Raw genomic sequence first — 27,020 nt, 5'->3', positions numbered from 1 at the left:
GTTCAACCTCAAGACCCTAAGATCTTTAGTCAGCCATCTTAACCGTTAAGCCAACACCAGGCTTGTGCATTGGGTAATACACAACACAACAACATGCATTTTAAAGGCCATTTTCCCTGCTAGAGCGGGGGTTAGCCTTGCGGTCCCCATGACAATCTTCTCCATTTTGCCCTATTTTCTGCATCTCTCCTTGTTAACCCCCTTGCCCGCATTTCTTCTTCCACCATCTTTAGCCAAGTCTTTCTCGGTCTTCCCCGTGTTTTTTTTTTTGTTTTTTTTTTGTTTTGTTTTGTTTTGTTTTGTTTTGTTTTGTATACAAGATCGAGGCTCGTGAAAGAGCGAACATTAATCACACAGAAAGACAAACAGACACACAAAACAAATAACATCGGGAGCGGTAGACAAGATGGGGAGAGAGGGGGAAGGGCACAAACACAACATTTGAGAGCAGGGACCGAGAGACATGGAGACATCGAGAGAACTGTGGGAGGGAGAGGGCTTTGGGGGGGGAGGCATGGGAAGGGGGGGGGGTGGGAGAGGTATAAAACATATGGACACTGCCAAGACTTCCAGGAAAGAAGTTGGAATTACAAACAAGGTGGATCTGGGGTGAATTAGTGGGGGTAGAAAAGATCAAGGTTTTGGATGGGGGAAGATAAGAGATGGTGGTGAACAGCTGTTTTGAAGATCTGGAGGGAGGAGTGTGATTAAAGTGAGTGTGGGAGTTTGTTCCAGAGGCGGGAGAAAAGAGGAATGAAAGAGTGAAGGTGAGCAGAGAGCCGAGATTTCGGCAGTTTAACCATCAGAGGGTGGCTGGCAGATCTTGTGCGACCTGTAGGAATATTTGGGGGACAGAGCACAGAGAGAGCTGGGGGAGCAAGGCCGGAGAGGAGTCGGTAGAAGACAGAAAGACCACCTACCTGCCTGCGGTGAGTGAGTGAAAGGCCCTCAGAGATAGCTTCATCGCGGGAGATTCCAATGATTCTGAAAGCTTTGGATTCAACAGCGTGAAGCCGAGCCAGGTGTGAGGCAGGAGCACCAGCCCATAGGGGAGAACAGTATTCCATTGAGCTGCGGATGAAAGCCTTGTATGTGGTGAGGAGCTCAGGTGTGCCGAGGAAGGACTTCGCACGACGGAGGATGCCCAGTCGGCGACTGGCTTTGGAGGCCAGCTTGGAAATGTGGTTTTCCCAAGAAAGATCATGGCAGATGGTGAGACCCAAAAGCTTGAGCGACAGAACTTCTTGGAGAGGATTGTTGAGAAAGTAGATGGGAGGGTTGTCCAGTCGATCTTTTCGGAGAGACATAGTAAGAGAGTGAGATTTGTCAGGATTGAAAGACATGTTCCACATGTTTGACCAGTCTGTGATTTTGTCCAGGTCTTCAGAGAGTGAGGAGGCTGCAGACTGCCGATCTGAGGGAAGAGGAATGGAGCGGCAGAGAGTGGAGTCATCAGCAAAGAGATACAGAGGATTTTCCAGAGAGTCGGAGAGATCATTGATAAAGACCAGAAAAAGCACAGGGCCCAGCACACTGCCTTGGGGAACTCCAGCCTGAACAGGAAGGGGAGATGAGAGAAATCCATTCAGGGCCACACGTTGACTACGACCAGAGAGGAAGTCCGCAAGCCATGCAAGGAGATTTCCATGGATACCATAGGAGGAGAGTTTGGTGAGCAGAGCTGGGTGCCAGACCGTATCGAAGGCACGTGATATGTCAAGGGAGACAGCTCTGATTTCCTGTTTGGCATTGAGGACCTCCATCCATTGTTGAGACAGCAAAAGCAGCATGTCCAGAGTAGAGTGACCTGGTCTGAAACCAAATTGATGATCAGAGATCAAGCCATTGGAGAAGAGGAAAGATTTCATATCCGAAGCAATGATGGATTCCATGACTTTGCTGATAATTGGGAGCAGGCTGATTGGTCTGTAGTTGCAAGGATCTGTTTTTGCACCTTTTTTGTGTAAAGCGGTAATGTTTGCTGATTTCCAGGATGCTGGCAGATGACCTTGAGCAAAAGATAGGGTGAAAAGAACAGAGAGAGGGTGAGATAGAGCGGCAGAGCAGGATTTTAGGACCCGTGGGCTGATGCCATCTGGTCCAGTTGCAGAATCAGAGTCGAGGTTTGACAAAAACTCCTCCACCTTGTCAGGAGAGAAGGTCACAGAGTCCAGGAGCAGTTTGGTTCGACTGGGAAAGGTGGGAACAGAGAGAGATGGGTTTGGGACTAAGGATTTTGAGGCAAACACAGAGTTGAGGCATTCGGCTTTGTCACGTGCGATGTCAACTGTGTGGCCATTTGAGGTAAGGGAGGGGATGGAGGGGGAACAAACACCAGAAACGGATTTGACCAGACGCCACCAGGATTTGGAGGAAGGAGACAGGTTTGAGAGTTCATTCTTGAGTGAGGAGAGATAGTGCTTCCTGGCACTCCTGAGGGTAGACACACACTTGTTCCGAGCTTGGTGGAAGGAACTGAGATTTCCTTCAGTTGGATTAGCCTTCCAAGAGGCAAAGGCAAGTTGTTTCAGGGCAACTGCCTCACCACAAGATTCAGTGTACCATGGACGGGAGGAAGGGTAAGACAACTGAAGGCGAGATGGGATAAATCTGTGCATGAGAGAGATCAGTTTGCTTTGGAAGAATTCCCAGGAAGAATTGATGTCAGAGGCAGTGGAGATGGGAGACCAATCCAGACGATTGATGGCTGCTTGAAGACCGTCCCAGTCGGCCTGAGTGAAATGCCAGACTCGTCGACGCTGAGGAGGCTCTCTGAGAATGGCCAGAGAGATGTCCACTTTGACAAGCACATGATCAGAAGAACCGATTGGAGCAGAAGAAGAGCAGCAGACATTAGCAGGGAAGTTAGTCATAATCAAGTCTAGAAGAGAAGATACTCCATTGGCTGAGATCCGGGTCGGGAAATTGACAGATTGTGTCAATCCCAGTGAGTCACAGAAGTCCTTTGCTGAGGTGCCATGACTGGTGAGAGAGGAACCCACACCCAACCAGGTGGCATGATGACAATTGAAGTCACCACATATGAGGAAGAGAGAGTTGGGATGAGTGGATAGAAGTTGGTCCATGTTGTCAGACAGTGAAATGTAGATGGAGTCATCACTGTTTGGGGGACGGTACAGAACACATATGAACAAAAGGTGGGAGCGGAGAGGAAGCCGTAGCCAGAGGTACTCCTGGGGGTGAGGAGGAGAGAGGGCAGTGCAAGGAGAGTGAGGAAGAGAGTTTTTGATAAAGATAGCCACCCCACCACCAGGCCGAGGCTCAGGTCTATCATACCGGAGGAGGGAGTAACCAGGAAGAGATATTAAGGAATCAGGGACATCTTGAAGGAGGAAAGTCTCTGTTAAGCAGATCAAGTCTGGATTGTCAGAAGCAACCTGTATGGAGAGATCAGTCAGGTTTGAGCGAAGGCCCCGGATGTTTGAGGTCCATACCGTTAATGAAGAGAGAGGGGTAGCATCGGGTACAGGACAGGGGAGGGGAGGAGTAGGGTAAGATGAAGGATGAGAGGGGGAGGTAGGGAGAGCAGTTGTTAGTGTGTCAGCGATTGCAGAAGAGTTCCAAGAAAGGGAAGGATGAGGAGGATGAAAGGTTTGAAGGTGAAGGGATGAGGCACAGTGAGGGGTTGTTTGAGGGGGGGCAGAGGAAAGAAGAAGGTTGGGGGGGGGGGTGGAGGTATGAGATAGAAGGGAGACGAAGTGGGGAGGAGGCAGCTTTGAGGAGGAGGGGGGAGGAGGGAGAATTGGAGAGGAATGGTATGGGGGGAGATTTGAATGGGAGGGGTTGGGGGGGAGTTTTGAAGGGGAGGAGTGAGGGGGGAGTTTAGGAGGGGAAGGGCAAGGGGGGAGTTTAGGAGGGGAAAGGCAAGGGGGGAGTTCAGGAGTGGAAGGGCAAGGGGGGAGTTCAGGAGTGGAGGGGCAGGGGGGGAGTTTAAGAGTGGCGGGGCAAGGGGGGAGTTTAGGAGTGTAGGTGCAAGGGGAGGGATTTGGATGGGAGGGGCAAGAGGGGAGTTTAGAAAGTGGATGATTAATGAAAGACGAACATTGAAAACAAATTGGGTTTGTTGTGATTTTCAAGTTAGCAATCCGGTTCAGAATGATGGAGGAGGGATGGAATGAATGTGAATTTAGACCATGTAGTGAGGGAGACGTATAAGATATTGAATTTCTTTTTTTTGAGGTGGAATGAGTTGGAGAGGAAATTGAGAAAAGCCTTTTAAATAGGAAGTAAAACAGCGTGTTGTAAAATACCACTGAGTAAAACACTGAAGGGGAAAGGTTATACATATTTAAATAATATTTAAACAGAACCGTGAACAATCTTATGTGCACAAAAATACCAACGGGGGGAGAGCCGAGAGGGACCACCACGAGTCACGTGAAGGGCAAACGGTGGATGGCAAGGAGTTAATGGGGGCGGGGCGAACAGCACACCTGGACAGAAAATACAGGATGAGTCAACAGTACACGTGGAGAAAGGAAAATAAATGTTTTTGGGTTTTTTTTTGTTTGTTTGGTTTTTGGGGGTGGGGGGGGGGGGGGGAGGTGGGGATTTGGAACGTTAGACAGAGTATTATGTTCGGGGTAGAAGGGAAAAAAACTAAGAGACAAGCAAAACACGATTAAGATAACAAACACCGACGGGGGTACAACTACAAGGCCGCACACGAGGAGCAGAACACGATTAAATAATTACAAGTTACAGGAAATTCAAACCAAAAGTAACTATAATCAAAACAATAACGCATGGACGATAAAATAACGAGTTGAAATTTGACAATCTATCTGGGGAAATGGGGGAGAAACACGTGGTCAAAGAACGAACGAACGAACGAATAAGAATGAATAAACGAATGAGAACAGAGAAGGAAATGTTTTTTTTTTTGATTTTTTTGAGTTGTGATTTACACAAGGAAGAGGGCTATGGGGTGAAAAGATTGGGAAAACAGAGAACGAAAGTTATTGGATCACAAAAACACAGACCGCTGAGAGAAAAACAAAGCCTCAAGGTTGTACAGTGTTCACTGTACAACTACAAGGCCTCAAAACACGACCCGAATTAACACGATTTTCAATACAGGTATGAAAGATTTGCACCGAAAATCTTCGTCGGGAGACAATATATACACCATAACATAAATAGTTATAACGAAAATACAAATGGGAACAATTACTTAACTTCGATTTCGATGGATAGCATGGAGAGCTGAGAATAAACGAACCCTCGCCAGCAAGACCGGAAACGGAAGTCCCATTTGTATTTGAAGTAGTCTTCTACTTCCTTCTCCATTCATTTCCATCACTCTTCTCAACCAGTCACTTTCATCCTTCCTCAACACATGACCAAACCATCTCAACCTGTTCCTCTTCACAGCATCAATCACAGGCTCTATTCCCATCATCTTTCGCAATTTATCATTTGTCTTCCTCTCTCTCAACGATACTCCGCACATCCGTCGAACCATTCGCATTTCCACCCTTTCCAACCTTCGTTGCTGCTCTACGTTCATTACCCATGTCTCGCTCCCATAAATCATAACACTTCTCACACATGCAGCATACACCTTTCCCTTCAGCTTCAACGACACTCCCCTCATCATCAGCACGCCACTCAATTCCCGAAACTTCTTCCATGCACATCTCACTCGAGCAACCGTTGCCGAGTCTGATCCACCTTCTCCATTCAGCATGTCTCCGAGGTAGCAAAATGTTTTCACACCTTCCAGCTTCACGCCGTCTCCAAGATCCAACTCAACATTTCCTCCATCTGCAGCTCCCTCTGTGCACACCTTACATTTGAATGTAGCTGCCACACTGGTTAATGACCCTCTCAGACCACTACATTTTTGATGAACCCACTCAGCGCACATTGTACACTGAATGGAGTTCACTCCGACAGTCGACACCCTTCCTACACACAGCACAGGGCCACTTCCCAGTTCTTTCCACCTCACCACATGCTTTACCACTTTCCATCACCTTCGTCTTTCCGATATTCACCTTCAGACCTTTTGTCTCCATACATTCCTTCCACGTAATCAGACCATTCCTTCCATTGGGTAATAAAATGGTATAAAATGTTTTTTAAAGGGGATAAAGTAGATGTTTCAATGATCCTCATTTATTCAACAGCCGGGTGTTGGCTTAGCGGTTAGGGTGCCAGCTTGGGATCCTAGGATCCTGGGTTTGAATCCCGGTCAATCGCTGAATTAACGCCAGGGGGGTTGACTCAGCCTGTCATCCTTCCGAGGTCGGCAAATTGAGTACCATCTTGCTGGGATGAATGATCACGGTGTGTACCCCGATTTAGAATAGGTACACCGTATCCCTGTGCATCGTAAGAGCGTGACCAAGGGTTGGCGTCAGGACGGGCATCCGGCCATAAAAACATTGCCTCAAACAGGGAACCATGATTGTCATGGGGCCCGCAAGGCTAACCCCTGCTCTAGCGGGGAAAATGGCCTTAAAACGATCATTCATTCATTCATAAACAACGACACATGATTATTTGAAGTCGGATAACCAACTCATGAGCCGTAGTGCGAGGGATGTGCATATTTCTTCAAAACCAGTTTTTCAATTTGAAGTGCAGTTTTGAACACGGAAACTCGAAGGTCATCCTCCTCATTAAGCCAAAACCAATATTTCGTTTTCATGTTTAACAATGCTGAGAATCCTTGCTCAAACAGATAGCCACTGGAAAACATGAACAAAGACTTCACGGCCCGTCAGACACGGTAGGATAACGCACGCTCATTTTGGACCAGAACCTGATCAAAGGAAGAGTTTCAAATATCATTCACCAACTCCGCCAATTCATCCTGCGCGTGGTCCGGGGGAGAGTGCACCTTAACGATGAATGGACTTCTCATCAAATTTTAATCCAGCTCACTATAGTTTGGGAAGTAGGACGACGAACTCCACCCACAGGGACACTAGATATGCATGAACTCGTGTCACCATGTGTATTTACCTCCGCCACCAGATGTGGATGGAGGTTATGTTTTCACCCCTGTCTGCCCATTTGTCCGTTTGTGAACAAGATATCTCAAAAAGTTGCGGACGGATTCGGACGAAATTTGGCAAATATGTCGCGTATGTGACAAGAACGAACTGATTAGATTTTGGTGAAGATCCGGATTTGGCTACGCGAATTTTTTCAGTGTTTCTTCACCATTGGGAGATAGGGACAAAACGATACATAGCAGGATATCTCAAAAAGTTATGGATGGATTTGGACGAATTTTGTTGGACAGGTTGTGTGTGTGACAAGGAAGAATTGATTCAATTTTGGTGAAGATCCAGATCCGGATCCAGCTAGAAGAATTTTAAGTGATTCTTCACCATTGAGTGATATGGCTAACCAGGCGGAGGTATGCTCTCTACCGAGTGCCGTTCTAGTTTCCCAGTGTTTTCATTCTCAAATGCTGCACAAAGGTGTTCAAACATACCAAACCTTTTCTCCTTCACTTTGAATCAATCACTGGGGTGCACCTGCCTTGGAGAGATGTGCTCAATGAGTTGAGGCATAAGAATATGTCTTTCAAGTAGGCCAGCTTCAGGAGCCAATCTTTATCTAATATTGACAAAAATCTGGTGACTGTTTTGTCGTTATGTTTGAGGAATGTAAGCCGAGTGTTGCTGTTGCGTTTTGTCTGCGAGCGGCAAATTAGATTGGTCGTGATGACGTAAAATGCCGTAATATTTTGTCAAACTACTGTACTGCGAAACGGAAGAGTTTTGAAAGTGCCAAAAAGGTGATTTCTGTTATACAATCACTCAATCAGTGTTGAAATATATAATTAAATTGAATTAAGTAAATGAACAGGATTATAATTAATTGACATATGTGGGAAAATTACATGGTTGTATTTAATTACATGGAATCAAACCCAGGTCCTCTGGAAAACCATTCCAGTGCTCTGCCATCTGAGAGATCTGGGTGGCCCTGACTGAGCATGCAATTTTCCCCACACATATGATTGCCACTCTTTCCGTCAATGCTTCCGGGGCACTGGCTGCCAACCATAGGCTGGGTTTGATTCCTGGTCTGGGCGTGCAAGTTTCCCACATATGATCCACCACGCGGTAACCTGGGTTGCCCCGTGATTTTTAATCATTTTACATAATTAATTAATCTATTTTAGGAGGAGTGTAACCCGGGTTCGTGTGATAGGAAAATCCTTTGTGTCACAACTTTGTTTTATTTGTGTCATAAAGGATTTTCCAATCACACGAACCCAGGTTACACTCCCCCTAAAATAGATTAATTAATTATGTAAAATGATTAAAAATCACGGGGCAACCCGGGTTACCGCGTGGTGGATCATATGTCAATTAATTAGTTATAATCCTGTTCATTTATTTAATTGTGTTTCTTCACCCCCAGTGGTGTTTGTAATAGCGGACATGGATTTGTCCCCCCATTGGAGGAAGACCCTCTCGTGAGCAGGCCCTTGTTGCTCCTATGATTGGCAGTGAGTGCCCTGGAAGCATTGACGGAAAGAGAGTGGAAATTGTATGCGTGGGAACATAGCATGCTTGGTCAGGGTCGCCCAAATGGCAAATCACTGGTACGGTTCACCAGAGGACCTGGGTTCGATTCCTGGTCTGGGTGTGTAATTTTCCCACATATGTCACTTAATTCAATTGAAATAAAATAATAATTTCAAAGATTGTAGAAATGTATTTTTCGAAATTTCTTCATAACTACCGACTTGGCATTTAATATGGAATATTTTTTTTTTCTTGACTTGGGTTTACTTTCTTAACTCAGTATATCAATCTGGTGAGTTTCTTTTACACTTTGGTGATTTATTTGTTAAAAGAACCATGTCACTGATCGTCTGTCGCAGCAAGAGGTCAACAACGGGATTATATCACAGGTGGCGTGGCAAAATGTACGGACAGGTGCATTTGATGATTGGCTTCAGTCGGGTATACAAGGGTTGTTGCGTTCTGTATTAGTGGAAAACAACTGCTGCACATCTCCAAAAGTTATTGCCGCTTCCTCTGGAGATGGTCCGTCAACTCGACAATGCTGTTTGTCATGGAGTGGTGGCTTTACGAAATTACGGCATGAAACAGCGTGCTATTGCTCGGCAGTATGGCATCACTCAAGGTCAGGTGTCAAAGATCCTGAAACGAAATGCTCAGAGGGGTGTCCCTACTCCAATACCGAGGCCAGGACATCCCCGCAGAACCACAAGGAGGGATGATCGCCAGCTGCACCGGTTAGTCCGCAATGGCCGAACCAAGTCAGCTAATCGGCTTAGGGCTGAGTGGCAGCAACTGACAAATGTGCCTGTATCCAGAAGGCTAGTCAACCAACGACTGGTTCAAGCAGGCTATCGTGCCAGGCGTCCCCCGAGAAAGCCACGCCTGACCAGACAACACCGCCAGCGCCGATTGCAGTTGGCCAGAGCACCGTCAATGGCAGCCAGGACACTGGAATCACGTGATCTTCAGTGACGAGTCTAGATTTCTGGTCTATCGTCAAGATGGCCACGTCCGAGTGCGCAGACAAGTGCATGAAGCCTACAACAAAGATTGTATAGTGCCAAGAGTCCAAGCTGGAGGTGGTGGGGTGACCGTTTGGGCTGCTTTTCATGCAGGGGGCAAAACTGACATGGTTGTTCTGAATGGAAACCTGAACCAGTTCAAGTACAGGGCCATTCTGCAAGAAACATTGCTTCCATTTTCTCGTGCAGCCTTTCGAGGAAACTTTGTCTTCCAAGATGACAATGCACAGCCTCATCGTGCTCGCATGATCCAACACTTTCGTGCTGACCGTGATGTAGAGCATATGGAGTGGCCTGCCATGTCCCTGGATATGAATCCGATAGAGAACTTGTGGGCAGAATTAACGCGTCAAATCGACCACTTGGACCAGCAGCCGACCTCTGTGCGTGAATTGCAGCAGGCTATTGTCACTGCATGGCAAGCGATTCCTGTCCAAACCTTGGCAAATCTCGTGAACAGCATGCCTCAACGTGTACGTGCTCTCCTGAGTGCTCGTGGGGGTTACACGAAGTACTGAACTGTAATTTTACTGTCCGTAATCCCAGTCGTAAATTAACTTTTGTTTTTGTTAAAAAAAAATTTGGCTAATGTGCAAAATAAACAGATACTTCTGGAAAACGTACAGAAATTTAACACAGTACTGTCCATGAATTGAGTTCGATATCAGTTTACATCACTTTCAAGGATCAATTTATTTGTTTCGAAATGTCAAATGTGTTTTTTGTTTCTTTTAATGGTCACATTAACAAAATCTAGAATAATTTCAACACAATTCCAATGAACTTTTGGTTCTAAGACATCTTGAAAAGTAAGTTCACCCCCACAAAAAAAATATTCTATATTAAATGCCAAGTCGGTATTTAGGAGGAGATAGCATGGCGGACAGACCGAGAGATAAATGGAGCCGATGACAATGTCCCCAGTTGTTGTTTTTTTTTTAAAGTGTGTGGATAATTATGATGAAAAACATGGAGAAATGATGTGTTGAAGTCTCTGGTGACAGTGTAGGATGAGTGGGTCCATCAACCAATCAGCTCATTGTTATGGCGCCAATGTTTCTCATGCTGCCAGAGGGGAGCATATAGGGATGTCTGGCGGTGAGTTAAAAATGGCAGCAAAATACTGCATTTAACAGAGAAGAAACCATTTTTAGCAAACGTAGATAACTTGCTTACCTCACAAGATCTTTATATAGCCACACAATAACCAAAAGTGGTGAAATAACGATTCGACGTTAATTTTGGCGAATCCTCGGTGTACCCCCAGCGGCATGCGTACCCCAGTTTGAGAACCCTGCATGTTACGTTCACATCCGTTCTGTGTTCTAGCTTCTCCAAGGGCTACGACACTATACAAAAACAAAATGCAAGTCATCCCTAATATTATTTTATTTGGCAGCATTCATTACCCCGCACACATGAAGAGAAAAGCAGGGTTAAGCAAATAGTTCATGCCCATCCGTCCCTCTGTCTGTAAACGTCAGTTTATGATCGAGGAACAACTTATTTGAATTGAATGTTATATTTTGAACACAGATCGGAAAACACACCTGCTGTTTAACAACCTGTCTAGCATTCAAACAACATTGAAAATCATTCCAAACAGGAAACTTGCTGTTTTTAAGGACGTCATAAAGGACATAAACAACAGGCATGAATAACTACTGTAATGTGTTCGATAAGGTGGTGTAAAAGACACCACATAAAACAACGGTAAAACGCGGAAATAAATTTATACGACTTTTACAATCTTTATTTTATGTAAGTAGCATTATATAAACTACTTTACAATTTTTATTATATTTAAATAGCATTATATATACTTGAACACTGAAGAACACAAATCATTGTGTTTGCACTTCCAAGAACCTCCTGTTTAGCAGAACTTGGACATGATAAATAGAGTGGTGTACAAGAATACTTCCATAGCGCTAAATTCCTGGATTTTTTTTTAAACGATCTGTAAAATCATTCTTTTATTTAAATTTAAGTGCAGGTATCCCCCCACTTAACGGACATTCGAATAGTGAAGGTTCGCTACAATGAATGGTTTCATTTAGGGATATTCGTCGCTGAAACAAAGGAGCCGTCCCCACAACAGTGTCTGGTGATTGCGCAATGGCAATATGATTTTCCTATTTTTTCCCCGATGATTAACTATTCAACGGGAGATTAACCTGTCAATGAACCGAATAACTTTTCAGAAGGTTTGCGAATAATTTCGTTTTCAGAATGAAAGGGTTAAAAACGTCAATTTCTACTTATACCACTATATGGTGGATGGTCACGCGAGACCGACGCCAGCTCCGGCGGCCATGTTTCGTCAATCACTGGCATGGATATAAAATTGTGACTTTTTTGCCGATTTCACCAAATTATGCCAGAAAATGGTTTACTGCTCTACACCTAACTGGAGTATTAATAATAATAATAATAATAATAATAATAATAATAATAATTCATTTATTTTGTATAGCGCTTTTCAAGAAGCCCAAAGGCGCTTTGACAGAGTGGAAAACATAATGCATAACAATACATGAAAACAACAATTGCAAAAAGACAAGAATCAAGAGGGAAATATTTAAAGCAAAAGGAGGGAGAAGGAGAAGTGATAGTCAGGGGTTAAATGCTGTGGGTTGAATGTTGAATGCAGTGTTGAACAGGTGGGTCTTTAGTGATGTTTTGAATGTGGTGAGTGAGGAGGAGTCTCTGATGGTGTGAGGTAGTGAGTTCCAGAGGGTGGGAGCAGCGATGGAGAAGGCCCTGTCCCCCCAGGATCTGAATTTGGTCCGGATGGAAGGGGTCAGGAGGTTGGTACCAGCAGAGCGGAGGTTGCGGGTGGGAGTGTGTCTGGAGAGGAGGTCAGCCAGGTAGGATGGGGCCAGGTTATGGAGGGCTTTGTATGTCAAGAGGAGGATTTTGTACTGGATTCTCTGGGGGATGGGGAGCCAGTGAAGCTTGTAAAGGACGGGGGTGATGTGGTCACGGGTCCGGGAATGGGTGAGTAGACGGGCAGCGGAGTTCTGAATGTATTGGAGTTTATTGGTGATTTTTGAGGGTGAACCATAGAGGAGGCTATTGCAGTAGTCCAGACGGGAGGTGATGAAGGCGTGGATGAGGGTTTCTGCAGCCGTGGAGGAGAGGGATGAGCGGAGACGGGCAATGTTTTTCAGGTGAAAGAAGGCTGACTTTGTGATCTGTTTAGTGTATTTGTCGAAGGAGAGGGTTTGGTCAAAGATGACGCCAAGATTCCGGATGTGAGGGGAGGTGGATACTGGGGTGACAGATTGCTTCCACTGCTTCGTCGATGTTGAGGGCAAAGTTATGGGTGGATTTTGTGAGCGTTTTTGGGCCAATGATGATTATTTCAGATTTATCACAGTTAAGCTTGAGGAAGTTGATTTGAAGCCAGGATTTTATTTCAGTGATGCCCACTTCAGGATAGAGTGGGTGTCGGTGGAGACGGACTTGGTGGAGATGAAAAGCTGGATGTCATCGGCGAAGCAGTGGAATTGGAGACCATGACGGCGGATCAAGTGACCGAGGGGGGACAGGTAAAGGATGAAGAGGAGGAGGCCAAGAACTGAACCTTGGGGGACACCTTGGGGGAGGGGAGCAGTGGGGAATTTGCAGTTATTGATGGAGATGAACTGGCGTCTGTCAGAGAGGTATGATTTAATCCAAGAGAGGGCAGTGCCGGAAACGTTAAAGGTGGATTCAAATCGGGTGAGGAGGATGGTGTGATTGATGGTGTCAAAGGCAGCGCTGAGGTCGAGGAGGACGAGAATGTTGAGGTTGCCAGCATCAGAGGAGAGGAGAAGGTCGTTGGTGATTTTGAGGAGAGCAGTTTCAATACTGTGGTTGGAGCGGAATCCGGATTGGAATGTTTCATACAGGTTATTGGCAGAGAGGTGATGTTTGAGTTGAGTGGCTACAGCGCGTTCCAAAACTTTTGACAGAAAGGGTAGGTTGGAGATGGGTCTGAAGTTGTTTAGGGTGTCAGGGTTTAGACCAGGTTTTTTTAGAATGGGGGTAACAGCAGCAATTTTGAGGGAAGATGGGACGATGCCTGTAGACGGGGAGGAGTTTATTGTTGCAATGATAAGTGGAGAGAGAGCAGGGAGGGAGGCCTTGACAAAGCTGGAGGGGATGGGGTCAAGAGTGCAGGTGGCAGTTTTCATTCCTATGAGGAGTTCAGAGAGGTCAGTAGGGGAGATTGGGGAGAACCGAGACAGGGGATGGCAGGACAAGGGGGGGCAGGTGGTTGGAGGGGGAGCGGGTGCGGCGGTGGTCAAGCTGTTGTAGATGTTGTCAATTTTGCGTTGGAAGAAAGAGAGGAAGGAGATGCAGTTGTCTACTGTGAATGACTGGGTGGTGGTGTTCAGGGGGCGGAGGAGTTTGTTTATTGTCGAGAAGAGTGCTTTTGGGTTTCCGGAGCCAGAGTGGATAATTTGAGAGTAGTAGGCGGAGCGGGCGCGGGAGAGGGCATCTTTGTAGTGCTGTAGGTGGTCCTTGTAGGCTTGGGAGTGAACTGTGAGACCTGTTTTATTGCGGAGTCTTTCAAGTTGGCGAGCACGAGTTTTCATCAGGCGGAGTTCAGGGGTAAACCAGGGAGCAGAATGGGTGAAAGAAACTGTTTTGGTTTTTACAGGCACAAGCTGGTCAAGGCAGGAGGAGAGAGTGTAGTTGTAGTAGTCAGTGAGGTCGGAAGGGGTGTGGAGGTCAACGAAGGGAGAAGTGGACATTTTTTCAGAGAGGGTGGATGAGAATGAGGTAGGTGAAAGAGCGTTTAGCTTACGGAAGGTGATAGTGCGATAACGTCTTGGTGTTGGGGTGGGGATGTTGATGGTCATAGCGATAGCTAAGTGGTCAGAGAGGGTGAGGTCGGAGCCAGAGAGATGGTGCAAATTTAATCCAGTGGAGCAGACAAGGTCCAAAATGTGACCACGGATATGGGTAGGAAAGTCGACATGTTGAGTGAGGTTAAAGCAGGTGAGTAAATCAGTGAAGTCAGTGGTTATTGTGGAGTCAGTGGAGTCCATGTGGATATTGAAATCACCAAGGAGGAGGATTGAGGGGGAGAGGGAACATAGCTGGGTCAGAAAGTAGGAGACGTCAGACAGGAATGATGGGTGTGGCTTGGGAGGACGGTAGACGACAGCCATGACAGACTGCGTGTGACCAGAGAGTTTAAAAGCCAGGTGTTCAAATGATGAGGATGAGGCGATGGGGATGAGGCTGGTCTTGATGTCTTGACGGTGGATAACGGCAATTCCACCACCTCGGCCCCCCGAGCATGGTTTATTGACGTAGGAATATCCATTGGGTGTGGTGAGGTTGAGTGTGTAGTAGTCCAGAGGTTGTTGCCAGGTTTCGGTGAGACAGAGAAAGTCCAGTTTGTTATCCAGGATGTATTCGTTCAGGATGAGGCATTTGTTGTTGAGGGACCGGGTGTTGAACAGGGTGAGCTTGATGTTGTTTTGAACAGCAGGGATGAATTCAGGTGATTTAGCCAGGGTTCATAGGCAGGAGGTGCGTTGTGTGTGCGTTGCTGCGTTGCTGTGACCAGGTGCGCTGGGACGAAGAGAGAGTGCACTGAGCCGACCAGAGGATGGGGATGGAGTGACCTGATTGCAAATATACAAACTTACGACCGGAGCCACGGTGAATGTACCTGGGTCGTCGGAGGAGTCCATTTGATTTGATGGCAGAGATGCATGATGGGGTGGAGCGGGTATTGAGCAGAAGGAGCCTTGCGGCGGAGTACCGCAGAGCCATGCCAGGCAGGAGCGGAGAGACGAGACGAGGCCAAGGTTGAGGAGGTCAAACAATGGTCCCAACCCACGGGAGCGGGCCCGAGGAAACGAAGGAGCCAGGTAGGTGAAGCCAGGAGCAGAGCCGGGACCAAGCAGAGGGCAGGCAGGAGCAAAGAGACGATCACGAGGCCAAGGTTGATCACGGCAAAGCGGCAAATGCAGCGGCAATCGACCGCCGCCGCTACAAATCTAGATCACAGCGGGAAACCGCCACCAAACCGCTGCGATGGTCACAACCCACGAGAACGTGCCCGAGGAAACAGCGAGCAGGCGAAGGAGCCGGGCAGGCTAAGCAGGGAGCAGAGTCGGGGCTATGCAAAGGGCAGACTCAATGGCCAAAAAATCCGCACGACCACCAAAAAAGCAAGCAACTGACAGTGGCCCGGTCGAAGAAGCGGCGAGCATGTGACGCCTGCGTCCTCTTCATACCGGACCGGAAGCAGAAGTCGAAGTCGATTAAGCTCAAAAAAAGGTTCAGGGATCGGTTTTCACATGTAATTTTTTCTACAAATAGACCACTTCAGCCCCTTACCCTCTCCCCTCTGGGACAACCACGATCCAAAGTTGGCATGACCACAAGATGTTCTGAGTTCTGAACTTTGTAAAAACAACCTCACAGGTAATGTGCCCAACACATTTATTATTCTCCGCTGCATCCTCTCCACCCTCCCTCCCCGTTTCTGTGGCCAATGGTGAGCAAAGCTTTTCCAAGCTGAAGTTGATCAAAACATACGTCTGTTCTTCAATGACACAACAAACAGTTGTATTGTTGGGCTATCCACCTCGTCAATAGAACATGAAATTGCACAAAGCATTCACCTGAAGAAACCAAGTGTTCATGCATTTGGTAAACTGAAAGCACGGAAAGTAAAATTCTAAATTCTAATGATCATGGTATGACATCACGTGATCGATATTATGCATAATAATGTGAATTTATTTGCGTATATATATATATATATATATATATATATATATATATTATTAAAAGTGTAGAACAATGAGAATATGCAATCAGCATCGGATTCGCATTTTCATGTAAAATAAATCTAATTATAAATGCAGAGGATATATTCATACTAATGCACAAAATGTACATTTTTGAAAGTTAATTGTGTGTTTGGGGGAGGGGAAGGGGGCAGAGAGCGAGGGCGCAAAGCTGAAAGTACACCTAGGCCCTTGGGCACCCTTGCACCGACCCTGGGAACAAGTTGAACAAGCTGTTAAATTTCCGTAATCAGCGTTTGATTGTGAGTTTCTATTCGTCATTTCGTTGGTTTTGTAGGCCGACCTGTGGATGCAGTAGAAAACTATCGTTTTGTGTTTTCTATATTCTCCTAGTGATTTTTTTCGCAGCTCTTGTCGGACCGCATGTATGTCAATCGTACCTGGTCAGACAACACCTGGGAAAATGAAATTAAATGGTGTATACTTCTGTACCTCACACAAAGGCTGACTCGACTCCAATGCCACTGAAATGCGAGAAATTTGATGGGAATATCCATTAGATCATCGTTTTGTGCCGATTTATGTATGTCCTGGATTGATTGACTAAACATGGCCACCGTGTAACCTCCCATGCTGGCGACAGCGAGCCAATGAGCAAGGCCAGGCGGTCTGCTATCTGGAAGTATTTTTGATTTACATAATATGTACGTTAAGTTATTTTATATCATTGTTATTATTTTATATGCACTTGTAAGTTTTATGTAATATTGTTATTGTAAACTCGACAAATTTCAGTCTTCGGACTGCCTTGTCCAGTGTTTGACGAGTTCAATAAACCGAAATGAATGAAAAAGAAAGAAAAGAAAAAAAGCGAACGGTCGTGTTCCGACATCTTGATAGTGATCGTGAGGAGGAGTAACTGTGGACTGAGAACTGAAGTTTCCCAAACAGAGACGAGTGGACGGGCGCAGCCTGTTCGCTTCGCCGACGAAGCTAGGAGGGAGCGGAGCGAGCGGCGAGGCCTCGTTTCCCGCCCATGAGCTGCACGGCAAAGCGTGCGGTTCCCGCCAAGGCCTCAGACGATCTTTGACGATTCCTGACGAGATACACCAGCCGATTTGAGCTGGGTGCCACAAACTACACATATTAATTTTCCAGTTATTTTATCGCTTGTGTTGTAATAGAGTCTGTATGGGGGCGCGCCGGTTAGGAATTATAGTTTTATTTGGCCGTGTTTTATTTTGTGTCCGGCATTTTCTTTAATAAAGCCGGTAATCGTGCGAGTCGATTTATTGCAGGGTTGAGGACGTCGGGTGGACTCGTGCAGGTAAGTGCTTTTCGACTTCCCTCCCCGCGGCTCGTATAACGAAGGTCCGCCATTGGATCTAACGTCTCAGAGTGTTCAGCTCGTTTGGTCATCTGTGTCACCCTGCGGTGTTCACCACACATGGTAGTCACACGGCAATATGTAACCCTTTGTTAAGCGAGGCATACCTGTATATACTTGAATGGAACACTGCGTGGGGTAACGTGTTTTATAAACTCAATAGTTAGAAGAGTCAAGCAAGACAACAGCATAATCACATCATCTGTAATCTGAGTGCCATTAGTACCTCCTCAATGATTACACGATAACCCATGAGGAAAGCATGCGCAAGCTGACCTGGAGCTCTCGCCACGCCTCCATGCCCGGTTTGAAAAACCACGCCAGTTCTCACCCTCCAAACGCTCACTTCCATTCACCTGCACAACTGGCCAGTTGTCACCCTCAGTGAGTGATGCTGTTGTACGACAAACAAAAACTGTTGATGTAAAAGTCACTGCCAACACGTGACCAAATTCCATCAGACCTCTTAATGTGAAACTGAAGACATCATTGGGAATTGTAACGGCCACATTGATAAGGTAGATAAAGGCTCAGATAACCAGAACCACAAGTATTATGTTCATGGGGGTGAGGGAAAGATTGTGGGGCAAAGGGGAAGGTGGTCAGTTATTAGAACAAAGTCAAAGGTAAAAACCCACGTTTGCATTTGTGGTAAGGATGTAGCATTTATACCCCTGCATTGGTGTGCATCACCAGGAGAGTGTTGTAAACAGTAGTATCGAGGGAAGGTTGTCCCTTTGTTCTCCCACATCCAACTGAGTTGGGACCGGGCGAAAAGAGGGGAAGTTTGCAATCCAGGGCACACAGAGCCTTTCCACATCCTCTTCCCTCACCCTGAGGGGAAGAGAAAGAAGCTCCGCCCTTCCGTATAGCTGTCACCGATTAATAAGCAAGGTGACCGCCATTGGGTGCATGGCTCGACGTTAGCGCTGCTGAAGCGTGATTGGGTCGAGGGCCAGTTGTCAGGCCAGTGATCGGTGGGAGGACGAGGACAGTACTACCTCAGGTTTGGGGGAGAAAGGGGAACAAGGGGGTGCTTGGACTAAGAAGAAGAAGCAGGGAAGAAGGACTAGAAGAGACGGTGTACTGTTGTAGCGGCTACCGCTGGGTTTTCACAATCGCCTTGCACCTATCAAGGACGCGGAGCGATCACCATGCCGGGCTCGTCCAGGACGCCCGGGCAGGCCCGCGCTCAACTTGCCAGGCCTCGGTCGGGACGCCCGGGCATGCCCGGGCAGGCTCGCCCTCAACTTGCCAGGCCGCAGCCAGGACGCTGGGCCACGCCCCCTCTCGCCTTTCCTGGGCAAACGCTCCGGGATAATATGTATATATATTGCTGCCCGATAAACGGGCTTTTGGAGAGTGCCTGAGTGTTTGGTTTGATTAAAGCAACTCGGATGAATTCCAGCTTTTTGTCGCGTCCATTCTTCCGATCAACGTGGGAGCCCCAGCTCCTTCATTGGTGACCTACCGACATGGACACGGCAGTCGCCCTTAAACTGCCTACCTTCTGGGAGGCTCACGCGGCGGTTTGGTTCGCACAGGCGGATTCCCTGTTCGCCCTGCGAGGCATCACGGCCGACGACACCCGCGTCCACCATGTGGTAGCAGCGCTCGGTTCGGCCACCGCGGCCCGCGCCCTGAGCCTCCTCGAGAGCCCGCCAGCCGCTGACAAATACGGCGCGATTAAGAAGCTTCTCCTCGACGCTTTCGCCCTCCCATCGGCGGAACGCGCACGGCGCCTGCTCGACCTGCCCGAGCTCGGCGACACGCGCCCTTCCGAGCGAATGGACTACATGCTTTCACTGCTCGGCGAGCACTCTCCGGCATTCCTGTTCCGGGAGCTGTTCCTCCGTCAGCTGCCTAACCCGGTACGCCTCGCCCTGGCAAGCACGACGATCACAGATCCCCGGGCCCTTGCCAGAGAAGCCGACAAGATCTCCGCCGCAGGACAGCGCATCGCAGCGGCGACATGGGACCCACCGCCGTCCGACGCAACACCCATGGCGCCCGAGCACCCGGCACGGTCGACGACTGAACTGCCGACGCAATTGGCGGCCGCTACACCGAGCCGACCACCTCCAGCACGACGACCGGGGCCTCCACCTGACCAAGCGTGGTGTTACTATCATGCCAGGTTCGGACAGAAGGCCCGGACATGCCGACCCCCGTGCACCTTCGGCAGGCCGGGAAACGGCCGGGCCGGCGTTCATTACCAGCCATGAGCGCCGGCCACACGGGCAACTTACTGTTCATCACGGATAAAGCGTCCGGACGACGCTTCCTGTGCGACACCGGCACCCAACTGAGCGTCATACCCGCCTCTGACCAGGACAGGCAATCCGCGGTTTGCGGCCCCTCCTTGGTTGCGGCCAACGGATCGACCATCCGCACCTTCGGCCCGCTCAACGTCACCCTCTGCTTCGGCGGCCAACGATATGCTTGGACGTTTGTAACCGCAAACGTGCCCATGGCTCTGCTAGGCGCCGACTTCCTCTGCGCACACGGACTGCTGGTGGACGTCCAACGGCGTCGTTTAATCAACGCCGAAACCTTCAGCTCCCTGGTATGCACATTGAGCAGCTCCGCGCCGACCGAGCTGGCATGCGCCGTCCCGGCGGCGAACGAGTTTGCTCGCCTGCTCACGGAGTTCCCGGCCCTCACGCGGCCGACGTTTTCGGCCGCCGCAGTACGGCATGGGATCGAGCACCACATACCAACCACGGGCCCGCCGGTCTACGCCAGGGCCCGCCGCCTCGACCCAGCCAAGCTCGCCGTGGCGAAGGCCGAATTCGACGCATTGGAGCACCTCGGCATCGTGCGGCGCTCCGATAGCGCGTGGGCCTCGCCACTGCACATCGTGCCAAAGCCGGGGGGTGGATGGCGCCCGTGTGGCGACTACCGCCGTCTCAATGACGCTACCACCCCCGACAGGTACCCGATCCCGCATATCCAAGACTTCTCCGCCCGTCTGGCGGGACGGGTCATTTTTTCGAAAATTGATCTCATACGGGGATATCACCAGGTACCTGTCAGGGCGGCCGACGTCCCTAAAACGGCAGTCATCACGCCGTTCGGCTTATTCGAATTCTTGCGGATGCCGTTTGGTCTCAAGAACGCGGCTCAGGCGTTCCAGCGCTTGATGGACGGCGTGCTGCGTAACCTGCCGTTCCTTTTCGTTTACCTGGACGACATCCTCGTCGCCAGCACGTCCCGGGCCGAGCACCTCCTCCACCTCCGAACACTGTCCGGGCGCCTCAGCGAGCACAGCCTCATCGTCAACCCGGCCAAATGCCACTTCGGCACGATGGCCGTTGATTTTTTGGGCCACCACATCACCAAGAACGGGGGCGTGCCGCTGCCAACCAAGGTCGAGGCCATCACCACGTTCCCGCGTCCCCGCACCATAAAGGCCCTGCAGGAATTCCTGGGAATGGTGAATTTTTATCACCGCTTCGAGCCCCGCGCTGCTCAACTCATGCGGCCCCTCTACGAAGCCCTCCGGGGCAAGCCGGCCAAGCACGACATCGCCTGGTCCGCAGCAATGGATGCGGCCTTCCAAAGCTCAAAGCGGGCCCTCGCCGACGCAACACTGCTCGCTCACCCGGTGCTCAACGCTCCCATCGCCCTCACCACGGATGCCTCCGACTACGCGGTGGGCGCCGTACATGAGCAATGGGTGAACGGGGTTTGGCAGCCACTCGCTTTTTTCAGCCGGCAGCTCCGGCCGAACGAGCTCAAATACAGCACGTTTGACCGGGAGCTCCTCGGTCTACACCTGGCCGTCCGCCATTTCTGCCACCTCCTGGAGGGCCGACCTTTCACGGCGTTCGTCGACCACAAGCCGTTGGTTTACGCCATGGCCAAGGTCATGGAGCCTTGGTCGGCCCGCCAACAGCGCCACCTCTCCGCCGTGTCGGAGTTTACCACGGACATCCGGCACGTCGCCGGCAAAAACAACGCCGTGGCCGACTGTCTTTCCCGGGCCAGCGCGAACGCGGTCCACCTGGGCGTGGACTTTGCGCTTATGGCGGCGGACCAAACCACCGACACCACGGTGCAAGCCCTCCGGGCGGCGGACACGGGCCTCCGCCTGGCCGACATCCCCTTCGCGGACACTGTCCTGCTCTGCGACGTCTCCCAAGGCCAGCCTCGCCCCATCGTGCCCGTCACCTGGCAACGCCGCATCTTCGCCTCCCTCCACGGCCTTTCCCACCCGGGCCGGAAAGCTTCCCAGAAGCTGGTGTCGGCGCGATTCGTCTGGCACGGCCTTCGTCGGAACGTCCGCGATTGGACCAGCACCTGCACGGCCTGCCAACGGGCCAAGGTCCACCGACACACCCAGGCCCCGCTGGCACCTTTCACCGTGCCTGAACGACGTTTCGACCACGTCAACGTGGATCTGGTGGGCCCCCTCCCCCCGTCACGGGGGTTCACACACCTGCTCACCATGGTGGACAGGACCACCAGGTGGCCGGAGGCCGTTCCCCTCGTCTCCACCACCACCGCCGACGTGGCGCAGGCTTTCATCGCCACCTGGGTCGCCCGCTTCGGCGCACCGGCAGACATCTCGTCAGACCGCGGACCACAGTTCACCTCCGAGCTGTGGGGCGCGGTCGCCCGCAACCTGGGGGTCAAGCTCCACCGTACTACGGCCTACCACCCCCAAGCAAACGGGTTGTGCGAGCGATTCCACCGCTCCATGAAGGCCGCGCTCATGGCCGACCTTCAAGACGGCGGTTGGGCCGACCGGCTGCCGTGGGTCCTTTTGGGCCTCCGCACGGCCCCCAAGGAGGACCTCCAGGCATCCACCGCCGAGCTTGTCTATGGCCAGGCGCTACGCGTCCCGGGCGAATTCGTGCCCGACGCTACCAGTCCCTGGTCCGCAGCTCACCAGCGCTCGGACCTCCAGGAGGCCGCCCGACGGTTTGCCCCCGTGCCAACATCCCACCACGGTGACCCCCAGTCCTACGTCCCCCCAGCACTTCGCACAGCGGAGTATGTTTTTGTGCGTCACAACGCACATCGGGGGCCACTCCGGCCGCCGTACGACGGGCCCTTCCGGGTGCTGCGACGGGACAACAAGTCGTTCGTCATCGACATCGGCGGCAGGTCGGACCGGATTGCGGTGGACCGCCTCAAGCCGGCGCACGTGGACGTCGACCACCCACCACGGGTGGCCCTTCCGCCGCAGCGAGGCCGCCCCCCGTCCACGGTGCCCCCCACTCGACCGCCCACCACCACACCAGACCCCCTCCCACGACCCGCCAGGGGTCGCTTCGGCCGGGTCATCAGGACCCCCCTCAAATTGACCCTGCCGGTGCAAGTCGATTCTGGGGGGACGTGTGTAGCGGCTACCGCTGGGTTTTCACAATCGCCTTGCACCTATCAAGGACGCGGAGCGATCACCATGCCGGGCTCGTCCAGGACGCCCGGGCAGGCCCGCGCTCAACTTTCCAGGCCTCGGTCGGGACGCCCGGGCATGCCCGGGCAGGTTCGCCCTCAACTTGCCAGGCCGCAGCCAGGACGCTGGGCCACGCCCCCTCTCGCCTTTCCTGGGCAAACGCTCCGGGATAATATTAGTCCTTGAGCCAACCGGCCATTTTTTTAAGTGAATGCTCCGGCGGGGGGAGTAATTCTCATTATGATTTTCCATTAGACCAATGTCTCAAGTGTCAGAAAAGGTGTGATGGACATCTGAGAACGGTAGCTTAGTGCCCGGATGGACGCCATCTTTGAAACCACCCAGCTCGAAAATGCCCATTTGGTGGGGTACATTGTTGCACGTGTATCTGGACTTCTATACTAGCTATCGATGTGCGGTTGACGACTAAATATACGTCCGATGTGTACCGTCTAAATAAAAAATAATATGAAGCATTTTGTTTTAGATTAATTATTATAAAAATCAATTATTGAAAAAAAATCATATATTTTTCAATATTTTATTATTAGACTTGTACTTTTTTTAGTGAAACAACACTGGTATGATTTTCCAAATTATGCATTGTGCTACACCGTTTATCTGTCTATAAAAATAACTCAAAAACTAAAACATATCATCCACCACGAGTGTACACAAAAAATATATGAAAAGGCATGCACTTTCCACAAACCGAAACTATGTCAGTTGGAATTTCCCGCCGATAATCAACCCACAGAACCCAGTGCCGAAAGTGACGTCAGTCTATTCTATATCTATATTCTATATTCTATATCTCAGTCTGAGATTTGTTGCGTTGACCTGATTAATTTCTGAGGGGGGGGGGGGGGGGTGGGTGGCTTAAGAACTAAAAGTGAACATGTTAGATGGCGCCACATACAACTCTATTATATAGTTGTATTGTGGCGCCATCTAACATGTTCACTGACTTGGATGAGTATGTCTATGTAAGCTGGCGAGCTTTTCGGATATCGGAGTAATCTAACGTCAGTCTTTTTGATCTTTCAGCTGAGATGGCCGGTGTCGAGGCGAAACGGGCGAAGATTGAACCTGAGTCCGGAAAGTGCATCCTGTGCAGCAAGAAGTCGCCACTCTCTGAACTAAGCAAGGCAGCGGGCAACAGTTCTTGGAAGACATTGTGTGACGCAGCCGCAGTTAGAAACTTTTATCCAATTCTAAAGCTAGTCCAAGAAGGCGCAGTTGAACTTCCTAATATTCCAATATTATACCATAGGGCTTGTAGATCAGACTTCACTCACAAAAACCACCTAGCTACTTTGACCAATGCAGCTAGAAGTTCTTCAGTTGATACTGGCGATGCGGTGCGACGGCGATCATCACGGGAAGAGACAGGAGCAACTTCAACGGTCTACGATGATAAATGCATTTTTTGCCAGCGTGCTTCAAAATTCATAAAAGGCAGTCGTACCCGTGAAACAGTTGTCTTGGCTGTTGAACTTCGAGCAGATAAGACAATAAGAGATGCTGCGACAGCTCGCAATGATGAGAGAGTTTTGGCATTGACTACACGAGATATGGTTGCAGCTGAGGCTCACTACCACTTCTCCTGCTATAGAAACTACACACGGCCCCAAAAACCTCAAGTAGAAACTGACATTGAAGATAATATCGAGAAAAAAGAAATGATACGATGTATATTCAATTTCATTCGCACTGACTTGTTCTTGAACCCGAGGATTGTTCCAATAGTTGATGTTGCAACAGATATCCTGTCTTCAGATACATTTTCAGTTGATGTTCGTGACTCCATCAAGAAGAATCTGCAGCGCACATTACAAAGAGAGTTTGGAGAATCGCTCATCTTCTTCAATGTGAAACACCGTGTATACTTGATGCCCGATAATCTGACAAAGCGAGAGATTGCTGCAGAGTGCGTAAACCTGAAAGCAGAAGTGAAAGCATTTGAACGAACGGACGGTGAAAGTAACATTGTGCGTGCAGCTACTTCACTGCGACACCAGATCAAAGATGCTCATTACAATGAACGTTGGCCGCCTCAGCCAGCAGAACTCACTTCAGATTACGTGAAGATACCAGATTCTCTTCGTGTATTTCTGCATACTTTGATTTGCGGGAGTGGGGGTAGCTCTGCGCGTGCCGACACACTGGTATGGTCGATGGCTCAAGATATCATCAATGCTGTACACCGGGGTACCATCAGAACATCGAAGCATGTCCTACTTCCGTGGGTCATGAAAACGCTCACCGGTAATACAGAGGTCATCAGAATATTGAATCGACTCGGGCACGGATGTTCGTACACAGTTCTGGAAGAAATCGAGACAGCGCTATGCATAGACAAATTAGCAAGTGTGGAGAAAGATACAGTACCACTTCCGTCACATGTGCACCCTTCGGTCCCGACTGTATTAGCATTCGATAACATCGACAGGCTAGAGGAATCGCTGAGTGGTGGCGGAACATCGCATCGCGTCAACGGTATCATCGTCCAACCGAAGTCGCAGTCGTGTTTGCCGCCCCAACCTCCATCGGCAGTATCCAAAGCAGATAAGAAGCGATCTATCCCGTCATCCAGCGATTTAGTTCCAATATACAGCGGTGGGAAACGAGAGGGCCCACCTGCAATCAAGCCTGCAGATCTTTCTGACACTCTTGCAGGCGCAACATCCCTTGCGCAGCGCCGAAATCACGTATGGATTATGACTCGCATGCTGGAACCATGCGACCAGACAATCAGTTCGTGGACTGGTTTCAACATCATGACTAGAGATCGTGTTCAGGTGACGGAAGATGTAGTTGGCTACCTGCCGACTATAAACGCGCCTGCCACAGATATGGCAACAGTGCAAGAAATCCTCAGAGAAGCTCTGAACATCATGTCATCACTTCAGCTTGAGCGTATACCGGTGGTGCTAGACCAGGCACTATTTGCTAAGGCGACCGAAATAGCATGGAAAGATGTCGATCGATATGGAAGAATCGTGCTCATGATGGGGAACTTCCATACCATCTGTAACTTCATGTCGAGCATTGGGAAAATGTTTGGAGATGCAGGCCTTCGGGATGTAGCTGTTGAGTCAGGAGTAATCGCTGAAGGTTCCATCAACAGGGTTCTGGAAGGCAAGCAATACAACCGTGCTGTGCGACTCCACAAGTTGATGTACGAGGCACTAATGCGCATCATTTGGAAGGGCTTCCAGGTGTGGATAGAAAGCAATCATCCTGACAAGGAACCCCAGATTCGAAGCACTGACCTCAAAATTCGCAGCATCAAGGAGGATGTTTGCCACGAGACTCTCGCTGCTGCTCTCGATGATGATTCATGTGTACAGAGCTTTGACATGTTCGCGAAATACCTACATTTTCTGCGAACCAAACATGGAGACCTGGCTCGCTTCTGGATGATGTATATTGATATGGTAGAGACCCTGCTGGGGTTGATTCGTGCGGATAGAGAAGGCGACTGGATGCTTCACTTGGCTTGTGTCAGAAGAGTGATCCCTTGGTGTTTCGCAATGAACAAGGTGAACTATGCTAGATACCTACCAGTGTACTATGCACAGATGATGCAACTCCACGAAACATGCCCCGAGTTGTACAGGCATTTCAATCAAGGCTACTTCTCCGTACAGCTTAGACCAGGGAATCCATTTGCCAGAATCGCTGTTGATCAGACAACAGAAGAAACAGTAAACAAAGATACGCAAACAGCTGGAGGAACACGAGGTTTTAGTCTTCGACAAGGGGCTGTGTCACGATACTATCTAACTGCAGAAAATCGGGCTACTGCACTGAGGCAACTACGAGAAACTATCCTTGTGAATGGCAGCGACACATCTCACGCCAAGCACCCTGACTTGTCTACTTCTCGCATCAAACGTGATGAGTCTGGCGTCACAGCTA

General features: G+C 49.4%; 1 protein-coding gene across 4 annotated transcripts in view; it reads right to left on the bottom strand.

The window, feature by feature from the left end:
* The window catches only part of SMG8 (SMG8 nonsense mediated mRNA decay factor), an 83,906-nt gene that overhangs the window by 6,664 nt on the left and 50,222 nt on the right, over positions 1 to 27,020 (bottom strand). The window contains exon 9 of one of the 4 annotated variants that reach the window (XR_013623914.1): positions 17,919 to 18,056. Coding sequence is in view for 3 of the 4 variants with exons in the window: in XM_068118938.2 (XP_067975039.1) it covers positions 17,923 to 18,086 (164 nt within the window). In the remaining variant the exon portion in view is untranslated. Of the gene's footprint in view, positions 1 to 17,918; positions 18,087 to 27,020 lie in introns of all 4 variants that reach the window. The other 3 variants (XM_068118935.2, XM_068118937.2, XM_068118938.2) reach the window with 3 other exon arrangements.

The sequence above is a fragment of the Myxine glutinosa genome, chromosome 6 (genome assembly GCF_964187855.1).
Source record: "Myxine glutinosa chromosome 6, kmMyxGlut1.1, whole genome shotgun sequence".
Classification (NCBI taxonomy): Eukaryota; Metazoa; Chordata; class Myxini; order Myxiniformes; family Myxinidae; genus Myxine; species Myxine glutinosa.
Note: the sequence above shows the minus strand (reverse complement) of the source record. Positions and strands in the feature narration are given on the sequence as shown.